Below are 13926 nucleotides of genomic sequence, written 5' to 3'. Positions count from 1 at the left end.
CGGCGACGCAGAGACGAGAATAAATTTTATATCTCTATCACTTAGTGTCGTATTGCTGTCGTAAATTATACCAAGGTTTACTTTGTCATATTTACGACAACGTAAATATGACAGTGAAGGTTTATTCTAGTAATCACTTTTCATATTAAGGGCTTGTATTGCAGGTTTTACATGGACGTATTTTTCATATGAGCGTAAAATTTATAAGTGTTTTTTACTTTTTATTTTTATTTCAGTTTGTTTTATGATTTTGTATGAAATGGGAGGTTTTGATGACTTTCTTTTTATTTAAATTCAAATGTGCTTACCTTAAACACAGGTGCACCAATGATGTTTCAGATTTATGTGAAAAATCATCTATCAAAAGATTCTAGAGTATAGTCTAACATATTTTGTATCGATATAACTATTACTTATAACCATCAAGGTTAAGTTATTAAAACTAAATACTGCACTATTGAGACAGTCCTCTCCACACAGCAAGATCTTTTGGCCTCTAGTGCTGTTTCAAGTCTACTAAAAATTACACCCTACTTCTCATGTAATTCACCAATTCTTTACAAACCACCCCAACAGCACGTCTTAATATATTGGCTCACATTTCTCCACACGCACATTCTTAAAGGATATTTCTATCAGCGAGTATTTGAATGCCGCCGATCACCCATCTGTAATTGATTCGCAGTCTGCTCTTTGAATTTCAATTCAACGATTAAATTGATATAAGTGACTCGAAGACGTATTGTACGTGAGAGGGGAAATCAAATCGAGTCGTTTGGGGTACTGGGGGAGTCTTCCGTGAGTGGTGAAGACTTTATTTTCTGGAAGGGGAGGTTTTTAAATGTTTTTTTTTTTGTTTCTTACATACTAAAGCGTACTTCCTTAAATACTTACATATATAGAAAGTATAGCCTGTGACCATTCTCAAGGTACAACCTATCTCTCAGTGCACTGAATTTCGTCTGCATCGGTTTTGGATATTCTGAATTAAAGCCTCTGCACACAGCAGACTTAATTGGCGATCTACAGTTGTCCGATGTTTGATTAACAGTTGATACTGTAGGTAATCGTGAATCCAATCAAACGTTCCAATGGGTGTGATACCGGCCAGATATCTGCTTATTGTAATGCGTGCAGTCCCATTCATCTTCATACTGATTTATGAGCCCAATTAAACTATCGACCGGCTAAAAGTTTGCACCGATTTGCAATGTGCTGGGCTCCTACAATACATTGGAAGATGATAAAGACAAAAAATATGCCCATTTGTAGACTACCGAAATCGGACACCAAATTAAGTCCTTACGCCCATCTTCAGCCTACCAGTCCATCAGTTTATCACAAACAAGAATAGGCAATAGGCAAATATTCAAGAGTGGCATTATGTAAATATGGAGATTACGACCGTAGCAACGGGATATTATAATGGAGCCTTCTGATGCGATTGGACCGGTGTAGGGACGCGTAACTCAATACGCAACTTGGACGCCCCTAGTGGCGGGTAGGGATGGGATAAGTCGGGGATTTTTATCGATAGTATATTTTTGTTGGCGGGTAAACTCTGCAGATGTGGATTACCTATGGTCTCATGGCTAATGCAACTTGCATTAAAAAAACTACTCATTTATGTGAAGTTTTTTAAATGCAAGTTATAAGACTCGATAGACATAATGTTACGTAATTAGTCTAGCTTATATTCGTCTTTAAAGCACTTAGTAGCTGCTAGTACAAGACGTTTTGTAATTCATTAAAGTTTTCAACAGATTACTTAGTACGAATAGATATTTTCGTTTTTTTTTTTTTTCGTTTTTACGTAGAAAATACTCAGATAAATTTCTAAAGCGTCTGAAGAATAAGTACTGTGATTTGATTTTTATGAGTTATTCATGCATATTTTTTTTATAATGTTATCGTTAACTCATGACTGACTGATATTAGTCAGCTACCGTTAACTTAACGGATTACTTGAAAATTCACAATAAAAACACTCAATTTTTAAATGAATAGGATCGTGATGGGAAGGAAGGGGTAGGAACTTTTGTAGTAAGGATTGATAAACCAAACATCGACTCCACCCCAGCCCTAACCGTCTTGAAACTCCCGAAAACTGTAAACGGATTCGACGTCTGTGCTAAGCGACAGTTTTAAAGTATCTTCCTAACTCGATTCTGATGCTGAAAGTCGACATCTTTATGTAAATTGTGCCAACTTAACTTTGCGGGTGGGGGCCATTTGTATTGTGTAGTTTTTTTTATAGATATTCTCGTAAGGTACCTAATTGATTTGTATGTGTTTTTGCTTTTGTTTTATAAAATGTATATTGAAAGAATAACAAGAATTGAACTTTTTTCAAATCAATAAAAAATGTTTTATGATCTAGGGTGGACTACTTAGTTTATTATTTATTTATACCTTTTATGTACATATTTACATGACGTAAAAATAAACATATTTATACATATATACAACTAAAAACAATTATAAAATGGCATCAAAAAACTCCTCATCGCTGCCCACCGGGAGTGTACCCAAGAGGCTGGCAGCATTGCCACGTTGGATGGCAATGCTTAATGTTTATTATTTTATTTGAACTTATAAAATTATTCAGATTTAATAACATAACTAATTTGCTGACTTCACATAGGTACTGATCAAAGTATTAGCAACTTTTTTTCTGATTCATTGGTACTTACATACATTTTCTGTCAATTAAAAATAAAGTACCCCTGACGTATGTACCAAAAATAGATCGTACTGGAAACTCACTATCCTTACACTACTGATCAAGTGTTGACTTAAAACGCGTCAATACAAAAGACTGCAGACGCTTTCCATTCGCTTTTCCTTAACATATTATATACACGACACCCCAATCAAAAACCAACCATACCACCCTTGAAATACAGTCCACATTTCTGAAACATTATTCTGAAGGAACTACCGAACCTCTGCTAAGAAGAAACGTATGTTATTTTGAGTGGAATAAGAATATCTATCTATAAATTGCAATGTTCGAAATTGGTGCACTCATCACCAATGCATTCTCAACCTTAACTGAAGACAACAAGGTGCAATTTCGCGTGTATTTTCTATAAACCAGGTGCGACACTGCCGTGGTCGCGCGACGGTGCAATTTGAATAAATTTGATGGTAAGGCCATTGTGGAAAGGGTGAAATGAAATTGGAAAGTGATATCTGTCGTGATGAAATTGGTTTCCAGTGTTATCAAGGCTCCTATTGACTTTATTTTATGTCAATTGTGAGAGTTTTATTTGATTACGATTGGAACATATTATTGGGAAGAGGTTTTGTTAAATTAAATCTATTGGTAGTAGCATCTTTTGGAAATGAAATTAAAAGCTGTCTACTAACTACTGCGAGTCTAAAAGTACAACTGCATATAATACTTACCTATTTATATTCGGTTCACAAGTATAAAAACTTGTATTAGATCCGACGCAGAACCGACTATGGAAAGATTGACCTGAGATTAGAGAAGACAATGTGTTATCGCTTAGACAAGTTATATATGTTCAAAAAATAAAATAAAAAATTATCCTTTTCATTTTAACAGTACAATATCAATTCAATAAAATTATACAAAAAGTTTTGCTATCAAGGTTCCACCGAGATTTGAACTCGGATCGCTGGATTCAAAGTCCAGAGTGCTAACCATTACACCATGGAACCGGTTGGCAGAGCGCCGAAATTGTGCGTCCCTTTCACTACTGCTATTTGACGCTGACGTCATCAGCTCAAATGTTCTATCTATAATGTTGAGTCATGCTATTATCGACTTTATGTTTATAATAGTAATAGATAAATTAACACGAGCATGAGAAAGGAATAGTTCTTATTTGGCGGTGAAGCGATTGACAACTACATATTAAAATTATTTAGGCGCAAGCAACTTTGTTTGGGTTGTTTTTACGTCTTGGCTTTTATGTACCTATCTAGAAAGTAGGTACTTTTTGATCTTGAAATTATTTTTTTTAATAAGATAAGAAGGGCAAATCATCAACTTTTAGTTTGCAAATAAACATAATTATAGTTAAAAAATTATGCTTAACAAGTCATGTAAACAGAAGTACTATTTTTAACACGCTTAAGTATTAAATATTAAATTTCACTTGTAACTATGTAGGTATGTAAGAAAATCTTCGAATTTTTGAAAGTATTTTTTTTTCAACTTTCTGTAAAGAGACTTGATGACCGGCTGGAAATTATCAAAAAAAAAAAAAAATCTTCGAATTCAAAACGATTTTTTTTTAGAAAAGTTATACCTACAGGATATTCGTTTCAAACATTTAGGTACTATTTTCTCTCTTTTTCTAGGACTTTTAGGCAAAAAAAAATAACAATGTTTTTCACAATGCCAACATCAAAAAAAAAAACAATAATAACGCAAATCCACCAGGGCCGTACTGGGACAGGCAAATCTTGTCCAATCTCGCGGGGCGCACAATCATCAGGCCGGAATCAATTATTCACAATACTGATTGCGTCCGAGACGCATGTGGATACCACTGAATTATATATGACGCTGACCCACAGGGGGACGGACTTGGGATGAGGGAATATAATAGTATAATTGTGTAGTTTTTTTAACGGTGTTCTGTAGTTAATTGCTGTTTAGTGAAAGATGTTTAGCGAATATATACCTAAAGAAAGATTAGACAAAATATTCAAATTACCTATGTATTAAAAGTAGCCCAGGAACCACCATCTCAGTGCATTTAATATCAACCAGCTCAGCCGTTTAACCGTGAAAGTCATACTTTTGAATTGCTAATTGTATTAGTGAGGATAGGCGGACATGAAGTCAGATTCTATTCTAAGAACGCAAACATAGTGTCCGTCTGTATCACTAAAATCTTTTAAACTGTTAATCAAAAACTGACAAATACGGGTATAATAAACAATCGTAAAGTACATAAAACTTGGTTTAACTTGATTCGTGGGGATAAAACAAATGTGATAATAACCAGCACCAAAGGAATAACCGAATATTGTCACTGTTTAGGCTAAGCTTGAATTTAGAATATTGCTGTAAATGAGATATAATAATATCATACCTACTTGGGATCTTAAGTAGATCACATAGGTGCCGTTACCGTTTCCTATTTTTATCTAAAAAGTGACCAGGTTCCACCGAGATTTGAACTCGGATCGCTGGATTCAAAGTCCAGAGTGCTAACCATTACACCATGGAACCGCCTGATTAATTTATCAAAACGTACGAAGAGATAGAACAAAGAATAGACTTTCCTAGGTTTGTTTCTGTTTGCACAGATGTTTTGGGTTGTTAATTGTGCATTCATAGAAGTACAGAATGAATTGAATAGATGGAGCAAACAAACCAAATTAAGTAAACAAGGTATTATTTCTAAAAACTGAGTCCTACTTTCTTCGCGTGCATTTATTATTTTTAGTCAGTGTCATCGTTTTTAATTTAGTCATTCCCTACTGTTTCATTCGCTACCACATTTATCCCACTGCTTTACTTAGTTTCTTCTTAGTGTCTTTTTCCAGATTCCAACTCCAATTTTCATTTTGGTTCAGCTTTATTAGGTAATTCTAAAACCTTTTGAATACCAGAGCCGCGTTGAATCTTTCCAACAATCTCGCATACCACCACTCAAGTAGCTAAAAACTCAAAATTTCAATGGTATACCCAAATAACCTGCCTAAATCCATCCCTGCACAACAATGGTCCTCGCCGGCCCCGCAGTGCGTGCTAACAGGCGTTTAGAGTCCGCCGCACTCTAGGGACCCACATCCCGGCTGCTACAAATCTAACTAGGTTTTTTGTCTAACATTATCAAATACGGAATGGAGGTACCTACGGCTTTAGTTAAAACATTTTGGAATATTTTGTGTGTTGTTTTTGTTGGTGCTTTCAATATCAATTCTTAACTTACCTAAGTAAAAAATATATATATAAAGCTGGATACACTGACTGAGCCGTAAGTCTATTGGCTGCAAGGACGCCTACTAAATATGATATAGGCTTGATGTAGGTAGGTATTTCATAATGTCCCATAACATGGTTACTGGAACATATGAAATTCTAAAGCTAAGATTTCAAATCGGATCAGAATTTCAAACAAATGAAGTATAAACACACAGGGGTACTTAGAAACCTGTGTCAATCTAAAAATAGCAAATAACCTATAAGTTTATAAAACATTAACAATATATAAACACTCGATACACCCGCCATTAGGTTAATGATCAATCGATCATAGCGTCGCAAACATTGACGGTTATAGACAAACAGACTGTTTGGAATCGGGTGATAGTTAATTGGATTAATTTAGGGTTCCACTGGGTACTGTGAAAAATATTATCCTACCTGAGGCTCCCAATTTTTTGCAACTGTCAGCACGATCCTTTTGATTTAAAAAAGTCGTAGCCTGTGAAAATAACTCAATATTGCAGTCAAACTCTACAAAAATCGAATTTATCATATCTAATTTATTTTAAAAGCTAGCTTCCTGATGACTAAAGGCTGACCTTTAATACACACCCATATCCTCTATTTAATAACAGCACCTATGTATGTGTTTCTATCATTTGTCATTGCCATTACTATCCTCCGAGCCTTTTTCCCAAACTATGTTGGGGTCGGCTTCATCATTTCATCATTTCATCATTTGTCATTGCCATTGTTCCAAGAATTTTCAGCCTTTTCCTAGTCAAGTATTTTCAGTCATCCCCTAGTACCTACTTAATTTTTATTTTATTCTCATACTTTTTTATAGTTCTTGGTATACCATTTTCGAAAATCCTTCCGCATCATGATACTTTTAGGAGCCCTAATAAACCTTGTCGAAATATTTTGTGTCATAAAATTATTGCTTAGTGGTAGCCACGAAAATAATCCTGTAATAGACACCACTTCTTATTCAAAATACTTCAGTCTTCGTCGATGTAACATGAGAAGCTTTTCTCCAATATTAAATCCTATTCCCCTGCCTTGAGCTAATGGCGAAATAAAATTAAGTTCAGCAACATCTCACGGTGTATTTGCATAATTATTTAGAAAGGCTTTTATTGTAACCTGTACTGTTTAGATGGTGTCTTGTTTTAACACTTAGATTACAGAGAGAATTGAGAGGCGGGTCAGATACCACTTGTATCAGGTATCAAACCTGTGGGCTCAGACTTATCAAGAAAAGTCTTCTTTTCCTGGCTGTATTTGATGATCGCCTTGCAAAAAATGGTTTGAACTTTATTACGCAAATGTATAAACGTCAACATTGTTGGTTCTGTGTCTGACTAGCTCCCGCCAGTAGTTTCACCCTTGTGGCATGGGTAGTATTCTAAGCAGCAGGATTACATATCAATCAATAAATTCTAAGATAAGAGCTTCCAATCTAGAAAAAAAAAACTCTCGAGATTTATAACATTAATAAATTAATAGCTATTCTTCCTCACCAGGTTAACCCAACCTTTAATCAACTTTGTATTTTTTTTCAAAAGAAGGGTTCTTCTATGTGCTTAAATAAAAGACAAAAAAATATACATCATCATATTTATTGAAGTGACAGTTGCTTACAATAATAACTCGTAAATTACGACCTTTAGGATTGCACGTTTTTCTTTGGGATCGTTAACATAACTAGTTTCAAAGTTTATACAATATTTACATTGACTTTACATTTAATAACATACAATTTTTTAAGAAAATTTTCAGAAAACATTTTTGAATTTTTATTTACAAATATTGGAAACAATAGAAATGATTTAACATTTTTTTTCTACATGTTATGTTTCGATTCTAATTAATAAAGTAGAATATTATAATGAGGATTAACTACACGTAAAATTATAAATATTTTTTTTGGTATACGTATTATGTAGGAAACAAAAAAAAATGATATGACAAAATATTCCCTTTTCTTCTTTTATGTTATGATGAACGATTTTAAAAATCTACTAGTTATGTGTAAATGGAATGCGACCTTATTTGTGTTTTTTTTTTTTATTATTTTAAATCTAACACCTATTTTGTCTTTTAAGCGCACACAAAATTGTAAGGAATGTTATCATTTTAAATAATATTTCGGTGACTCTAAACCACTATTTTTCTATGTGACTTTGGCATAATGGATTTCACATTATAATATATTTTTAATTACTCTTATTTATCAATTATTTACAAAAAAAAAACTGAATAAGGAATTTACCAGACTATTGTGATATTTTTTTACAATATTATTTAATTGAAAAAATAAGAATAATCACGTATTGTAAGGTCTAATATTATTCTGAAATTCAGCGAATTACTTCTAAGTGCTTTTACATAAGATTACAGCCATAAAAATAGACAACATTTTTTGTACATTCTTATTACTAATTCTTAAAAATAAATCAGCTAAATATTTTACATAATTCGATTTCATTTAAATATAATTAATTAAAAGTATTATGAATATGATATTGATATGCGAGTATTTTTCTACAATAATTCTAATCTAGTGCAATTATGGCGATTTTATATGTATAATATGACACATTATTATTATTTATTTTGGTAAAATTATTTTATTTTATTTTTTAATTGTTACAGTTGCCATGGTGGTGTATTTTACTGCCAATATTTATTTGTATAAATAAATGCTTCTTTGGTGGTTGTAGTTTCTACTTATATTTAATTAATCATTTTGTTACTTTTATTTTTCTTAACACGGAATGATGTCAAAATAATGTAATGTAAATATTTGTGATAAACGTACAGTTTCTAAAAAAATATTACTAAAAACTAAATTGTTCATGTCTTTAAATATATGGAAAAATAAAACATTTTGGAATGATTCCATCAGTCCATTATTTAAATATATTTTTGTGATAGAAAACTTAATATTCTTTGGATGATACCAGCTCAAATAAATTGTGTTGCATTTTTATTATTGAGTATTTTTTTCTAATTAATATTTAAAATCTAAACGGTTTCATTCAAATAAAATTATTTCGGATCATTTTATTTAATGTATTTTTCATTTAATTATTTTGCACAACACTTACTTTATATGTGATATTTTATTGTGTATTTTACTTTGAGATCAAAAAACTCACAATTACAAAGCGTTCAAATTTTAATTACAATATAATTATCTTAACTACATTTTGGATTGCGGTAACATTTTTTTTTTAACTTTGTATACAATGTGTATGTTGCCTAATATTTACCTACGATTTACTTTGCCCAACTATGACATGTCTCAAAATCATATTGCCATTGTAAGAGCGAGATGTAACTATACAGAGTTCATATCACCATCCCTCTTTCGCAATGGAACCAGGTATACTTCAACACACCATAGTTAGGCTTTTATAGTAAAGCGATGTGGAATGAAAATTATTTGCTGCTCAGTAACTTATTATGGAAATAAAAACTTTTTCCATTTTTGTTGTTGAGTATTATCTTAAAAAACTTAGACCCCTTTCTGGTGCAAAAACAACAACTACAAGATGACCATGGTTTCAAATATTTTGAATTCCATTCTTCCAGTATTTTTAAACCGATTCGAAGTTTAAAAAAAATTCCAAAATTGAAATCAACACCAGCCAGTCCCAGGAACGAAGTCGAAGTTCAAAAACAATTCCAAAATTGAATTCAATACCAGCCAGTCCCAGGAACGAACTCGAAGTTCAAAACAAATTCCAAATTTGAAATAAACTCAACAGCTAATACCAGCCAGCTTTAAAAAAATCACCAAGAAGTATCTTTCACTACACATCGCTCCACCATTGCTGGTGAACCTTCGAGCCTTAACGCCAGGAGTGGGGCGCGAAGGCAGTTGAAGTTCAGGAGGGCAGAGGCTGAAGAGGTGGCACTGAAGTGCTCATGTGAGCTCTGAAGTCAGGGTGTTGGCGAAGATCCGGGTGGGGGGGACGGAGATCTGTGGAAGAAAAAGGCTGTTAGTATACCATCAAGCAAGCTTATTAACTCAAAAGTTAGTGAGTGTTAGTGAGTTAAAACGTAGGAACGGACTTTGATGAAACTTGGCAGTCGTATAGTTGATAGGTACTTCAGAATAGCTGTTTAGATAGAATAGTTGTTTTTTATCTGAGTGCGGAAAGTAGTTCTCTGAAAAAGCGGATGAAACCGCTGGCAGCAGCCAGGGCCGTCTTTAAACTATTTGAGGCCCTGGGCACATTAGGATCATGGGGCCCCTATGACCTTGAGAAAACACTATTTAGTTATAATATATAAAGAAAATAGACAAACAAGGTTCTAAATTTATTTTTATTTAGTTACTACCTAAAAAAAAATAGGATATATAAAAAATAATCTACAAAAGTAACTCGCTTAGCATAAAATCCTTAGATTAACTCTTTGTTGATTGCAAAGGCACCCTTCTAGATTTAAGATGAGCAAAATTGTTAATCACTTCTTCAAAATCTATGGTAGGTATTGAGAATATCACATTCTATGGACATCAGCGACAAACTAGTTAATCTCTCTTGAAGCATTGTACTTCTTAATTCATTTTTTATTCGTTTCAATTTGGAGAAGGAGCGTTCTCTGCCAGTGGCGGCGTAGCATCGGGTAGCACCCGGGGCGGGCTACTTATTGAGCAACCCCCTTCCAAAAATAACGACAAAATATAACCACGTAGTAAAATCATACAGAATTAACACAAAAGTACCCAAACAAGTTTGAAAAAAGCACTGCAAAGCGAAGATATTTTTTTTTAAATTTTGATTTTTGGGACGCAATGGAGATATAAAGAATTCAGAGAAAACTACAGCTAAAGTGTAAAGCGCGAGCACAGCGAGCGCGAAATTTTTGAGATTTTTAACACAAAAGTACCCGAACAAGATTGAAAAAAAGCACTGTAAAGTGAAGAAGGCGCGAGCGCAGCGAGCGCGAAATTTTTGAGTTTTGGTACACAGAAGTACTCAAACAAGTTTAAAAAAAAGCGACCAGAAAGTGAACCAGCTGCGAGCGTAGCGAGCTCAACATTTTTTGACATTTGGGACGCAAAAGTCCTCCACCTCCGCTTACAAATAGCGCCTAAATAGCTTAGAAATATCCAAGTGATTTTTTTTTATTGTTATTATGAGGACTCTCTAATTTACCTCAGAATTAAGCACAAATTAAAAGAAACCGAAAATTTTAAGCGAGCGTCAATTGTTTTTGCTACTAAACTACAACTACAACTAAACTACTGTTTTGCTGGTGCTTTAACTTTTTGCTAGATTGAGGACTCAAAAAATAAGCGCAGAACAAATTAGAAATGAAGAAGAGACATTTTTTTTTTCCAACTTTGAGGAATTAATTTAAGTAATCAGATAAAAGCAAAAATACAAAGAGAAGGGTGACAGTGACTGAGAGGGGTGACCGCCTCGATGTCTCGCACATGCACTGTTGTAGGTTTGTTTAAAATTTCTAAAAAGGCTTCGCAGATTAGAATGGCACCCTTAGTGACGTTATCATCATGCTTAAAAATATTCTCAATGCAATTTCTACGTTAGCAAATGTGTGTTCTTCAATTTTGTTTTGCTTTAATAGATTATATGCTTCCTGTACACAGTTAGGTGCTTCATTTTCACTCTGAACATTTTTTAAGTATTCTTTTAAATGTTCATTATCATTCTTTTAATTGGTCATTATCATCGGATTTTTAGTACCTAAATATCGGTTATCATTTGGTAATCTGGCAGGAACTAGGGGGCCCCATTCGATCGCGGGGCCCTGGGCACTTGCCCATAGTGCCCAGTGGAGAAGAGGGGCCTGGCAGCAGCTGGTGTACAATGAGAGCTACCTTATTAATAATAATAAACAAGGAGTAAAGGTAATCCACGTTTAAACCGAAGAAATTACATGGTTATTTCTTCCTATTCCTTGGTGTAACTTTAATCCTCGTTTATTACTTAAAGAACTGATGTCTCCTAGCCTACTTATTTCAACATCCAAAAAATAATCTGAAACCTCACCTATCCGATGCTCAGCAACAGCATGCATATCAGTAGGATGCATGCCATGCACATCCGTATGAGGCTGCATATGCGGCTGCGGGGGTCTGATGTCTGCATGCTGAGTCTCCTTATGCCTCCTAAGGTCCACTTTCCTCTGAAATGCTCTGCCACAGAGTTCGCAGGCAAAGGGCTTGAAGCCCGTGTGCTTGCGGGAGTGAGTGATCAGGTTGGAACTCTGGCTGAACGCTTTGCCGCAGACTTGGCATTTGTGGGGTTTCTCGCCTGTGAACAAAGGAGGTGTTGGTTAGAAGCTGTCTATAAAGAGGAAAACTTTGTTTGTTTAGTTGTAATAGATAAACTCAAAAACTACTGGATCGATTTTAAATATTCTTTCGCCATTAGAAAGCTATATTATCTGCGAGTAACATAGGCTATATTTTATCCCGGTGCGGGCAGTAGCTCCCACGGGACGCGGGTGAAATCGCGGGAAAACGGTTAGTGTGCCATAATGTTGATGCTATTCTGTCGGTTTTGTTATCTCTTCAAAACGACTGAACGGTTGAGAATCAGTTATAGAGTTACTGAATACAGAGATAGTTTTAAGTTTAACAGTTGTTTCTACCCCTTCAGTTTATATTGTTTCTAAACTAAACCTATCTCAAAAGTCCCATACCAGTGTTACCACAGCTAAAAACACATTTTGATCTTGTAATCGCGGAGCATTGGCGATGGTAATCCGCGGCACATTCGCGCTATCGATCCAGTGTGACGCGCGACCCTGCCAATGATAAGGTTGTCGATTCCCAACCTATTGGACAACTACCCTTACAAGTTTATTGCAAAAAGAGGTAGAAGAGAGCTGCGATCTTGTGGAAGAAGAATAATCTCGAGTGCAGGTGAATAATAGCCATATAGATCTACCATTATGAGTCTACTAAACTATGTTAGTTTATTGAGTTTTAAGCTCGCTTCATGTCGTTAGATTCTTGATTTGCATTCTATAATACCTATATAGAATTAAAATAATTTCCTTTTGCTCCTCTCCTCTCAATCTTTGCGAATAAAATAATTTGCGAAGCGAGATTGGGACCCGATCCCAACAAAGTGGTAAGAAGGCTGGGCAGATGACTTCACGCCAAAACCACTACCTACACAGATAGTCTAGGGCCTGTTAAAGGATAAAGGCTACTTTTATCCGGATGCTGAAGTAGTTCGAGACCCGGGTGCAATCGCATCGAATAGCTAGTACGGTTATAAACGCAAAACCGAGTTACCCTCTAAAAACAGAAAACAGTTGAAAAACATACGCTCGCCAACCCTAGCGATGCCGTGTTAATAAACCTTTGTGGAATCTGTTCCCAGTTTTCTCTCTGGCCGTATTATATACGATTTATAGAGAGACAGCCCTAGCTACGTCATCCATATACAAAGGTTTGTATGTATACAGGGTAAATGCCCTATTTATAGCTAGCGAGCTACCAATATCTTTTGTGGAGTATCGGTAAAATCTGCTGCTGTGTTCGCTTTGCTTTTATCCAATAGTAATAGGGGTATAGTTTGTTTGGACTTATGTTTTAGAGAGTTAACTATGCTTTATTTTTTTAAGGCTTTTAGGCTTGAATTAAGTGACTTTAGTGAGGCAAAAACAGATACCTACAGTTTTCGAAGAAGTCAACGTTGGTTTGCAAACGAAATTTCTCTCCGGTCGTGTTGGATTGCCTTGTGATTAAAGTGAAGGAATAGTGGGTGCACCTGTGTCTGCGCAATGGCCTGGCAGCTGGCTGATCTCCTTATATGAGAACAGCCGCCTTGGCCGATAATCGGCTAGGAAGACATCATCATCACTATTGGTGATTTTTATTCATAAACTTGTTCAATCTCTGCATTTAACATGACTTAACGTCGCAATAGTAACGAAATAAATAATAAAATCTATGAATTTTGTATTCAAATAATAAATGTTTTTGATATGTTCTTCTTATCTTTGCGGAAAAC

General features: G+C 34.7%; 1 protein-coding gene and 2 non-coding genes across 3 annotated transcripts in view; all 3 read right to left on the bottom strand.

Moving 5' to 3' along the window:
• Positions 1 to 3618: 3618 nt before the first annotated feature.
• Positions 3619 to 3690, bottom strand: Trnaq-uug. Its single transcript has one exon. It is a non-coding gene; the product is annotated as a tRNA-Gln (tRNA).
• Positions 3691 to 5143: 1453 nt separating this feature from the next.
• Trnaq-uug lies at positions 5144 to 5215 on the bottom strand. The gene has a single exon. It is a non-coding gene; the product is annotated as a tRNA-Gln (tRNA).
• A 2308-nt stretch (positions 5216 to 7523) lies between these two features.
• Positions 7524 to 13926, bottom strand: part of LOC124646193 (zinc finger protein Gfi-1) — a 63832-nt gene continuing 57429 nt past the window's right edge. The window contains exons 5-6 of the mRNA XM_047186288.1: positions 11950 to 12213; positions 7524 to 9908 (exon numbers count right to left, since the gene is read on the bottom strand). Coding sequence (XP_047042244.1) covers positions 9814 to 9908; positions 11950 to 12213 — 359 coding nt within the window. The 3' untranslated portion in view covers positions 7524 to 9813. The remainder of the gene's footprint in view (positions 9909 to 11949; positions 12214 to 13926) is intronic.

The sequence above is a fragment of the Helicoverpa zea genome, chromosome 3 (genome assembly GCF_022581195.2).
Source record: "Helicoverpa zea isolate HzStark_Cry1AcR chromosome 3, ilHelZeax1.1, whole genome shotgun sequence".
NCBI lineage: Eukaryota > Metazoa > Arthropoda > Insecta > Lepidoptera > Noctuidae > Helicoverpa > Helicoverpa zea.
The sequence above is the reverse complement of the archived record's forward strand: the minus strand, read 5'-3'. Positions and strand labels throughout refer to the sequence as shown.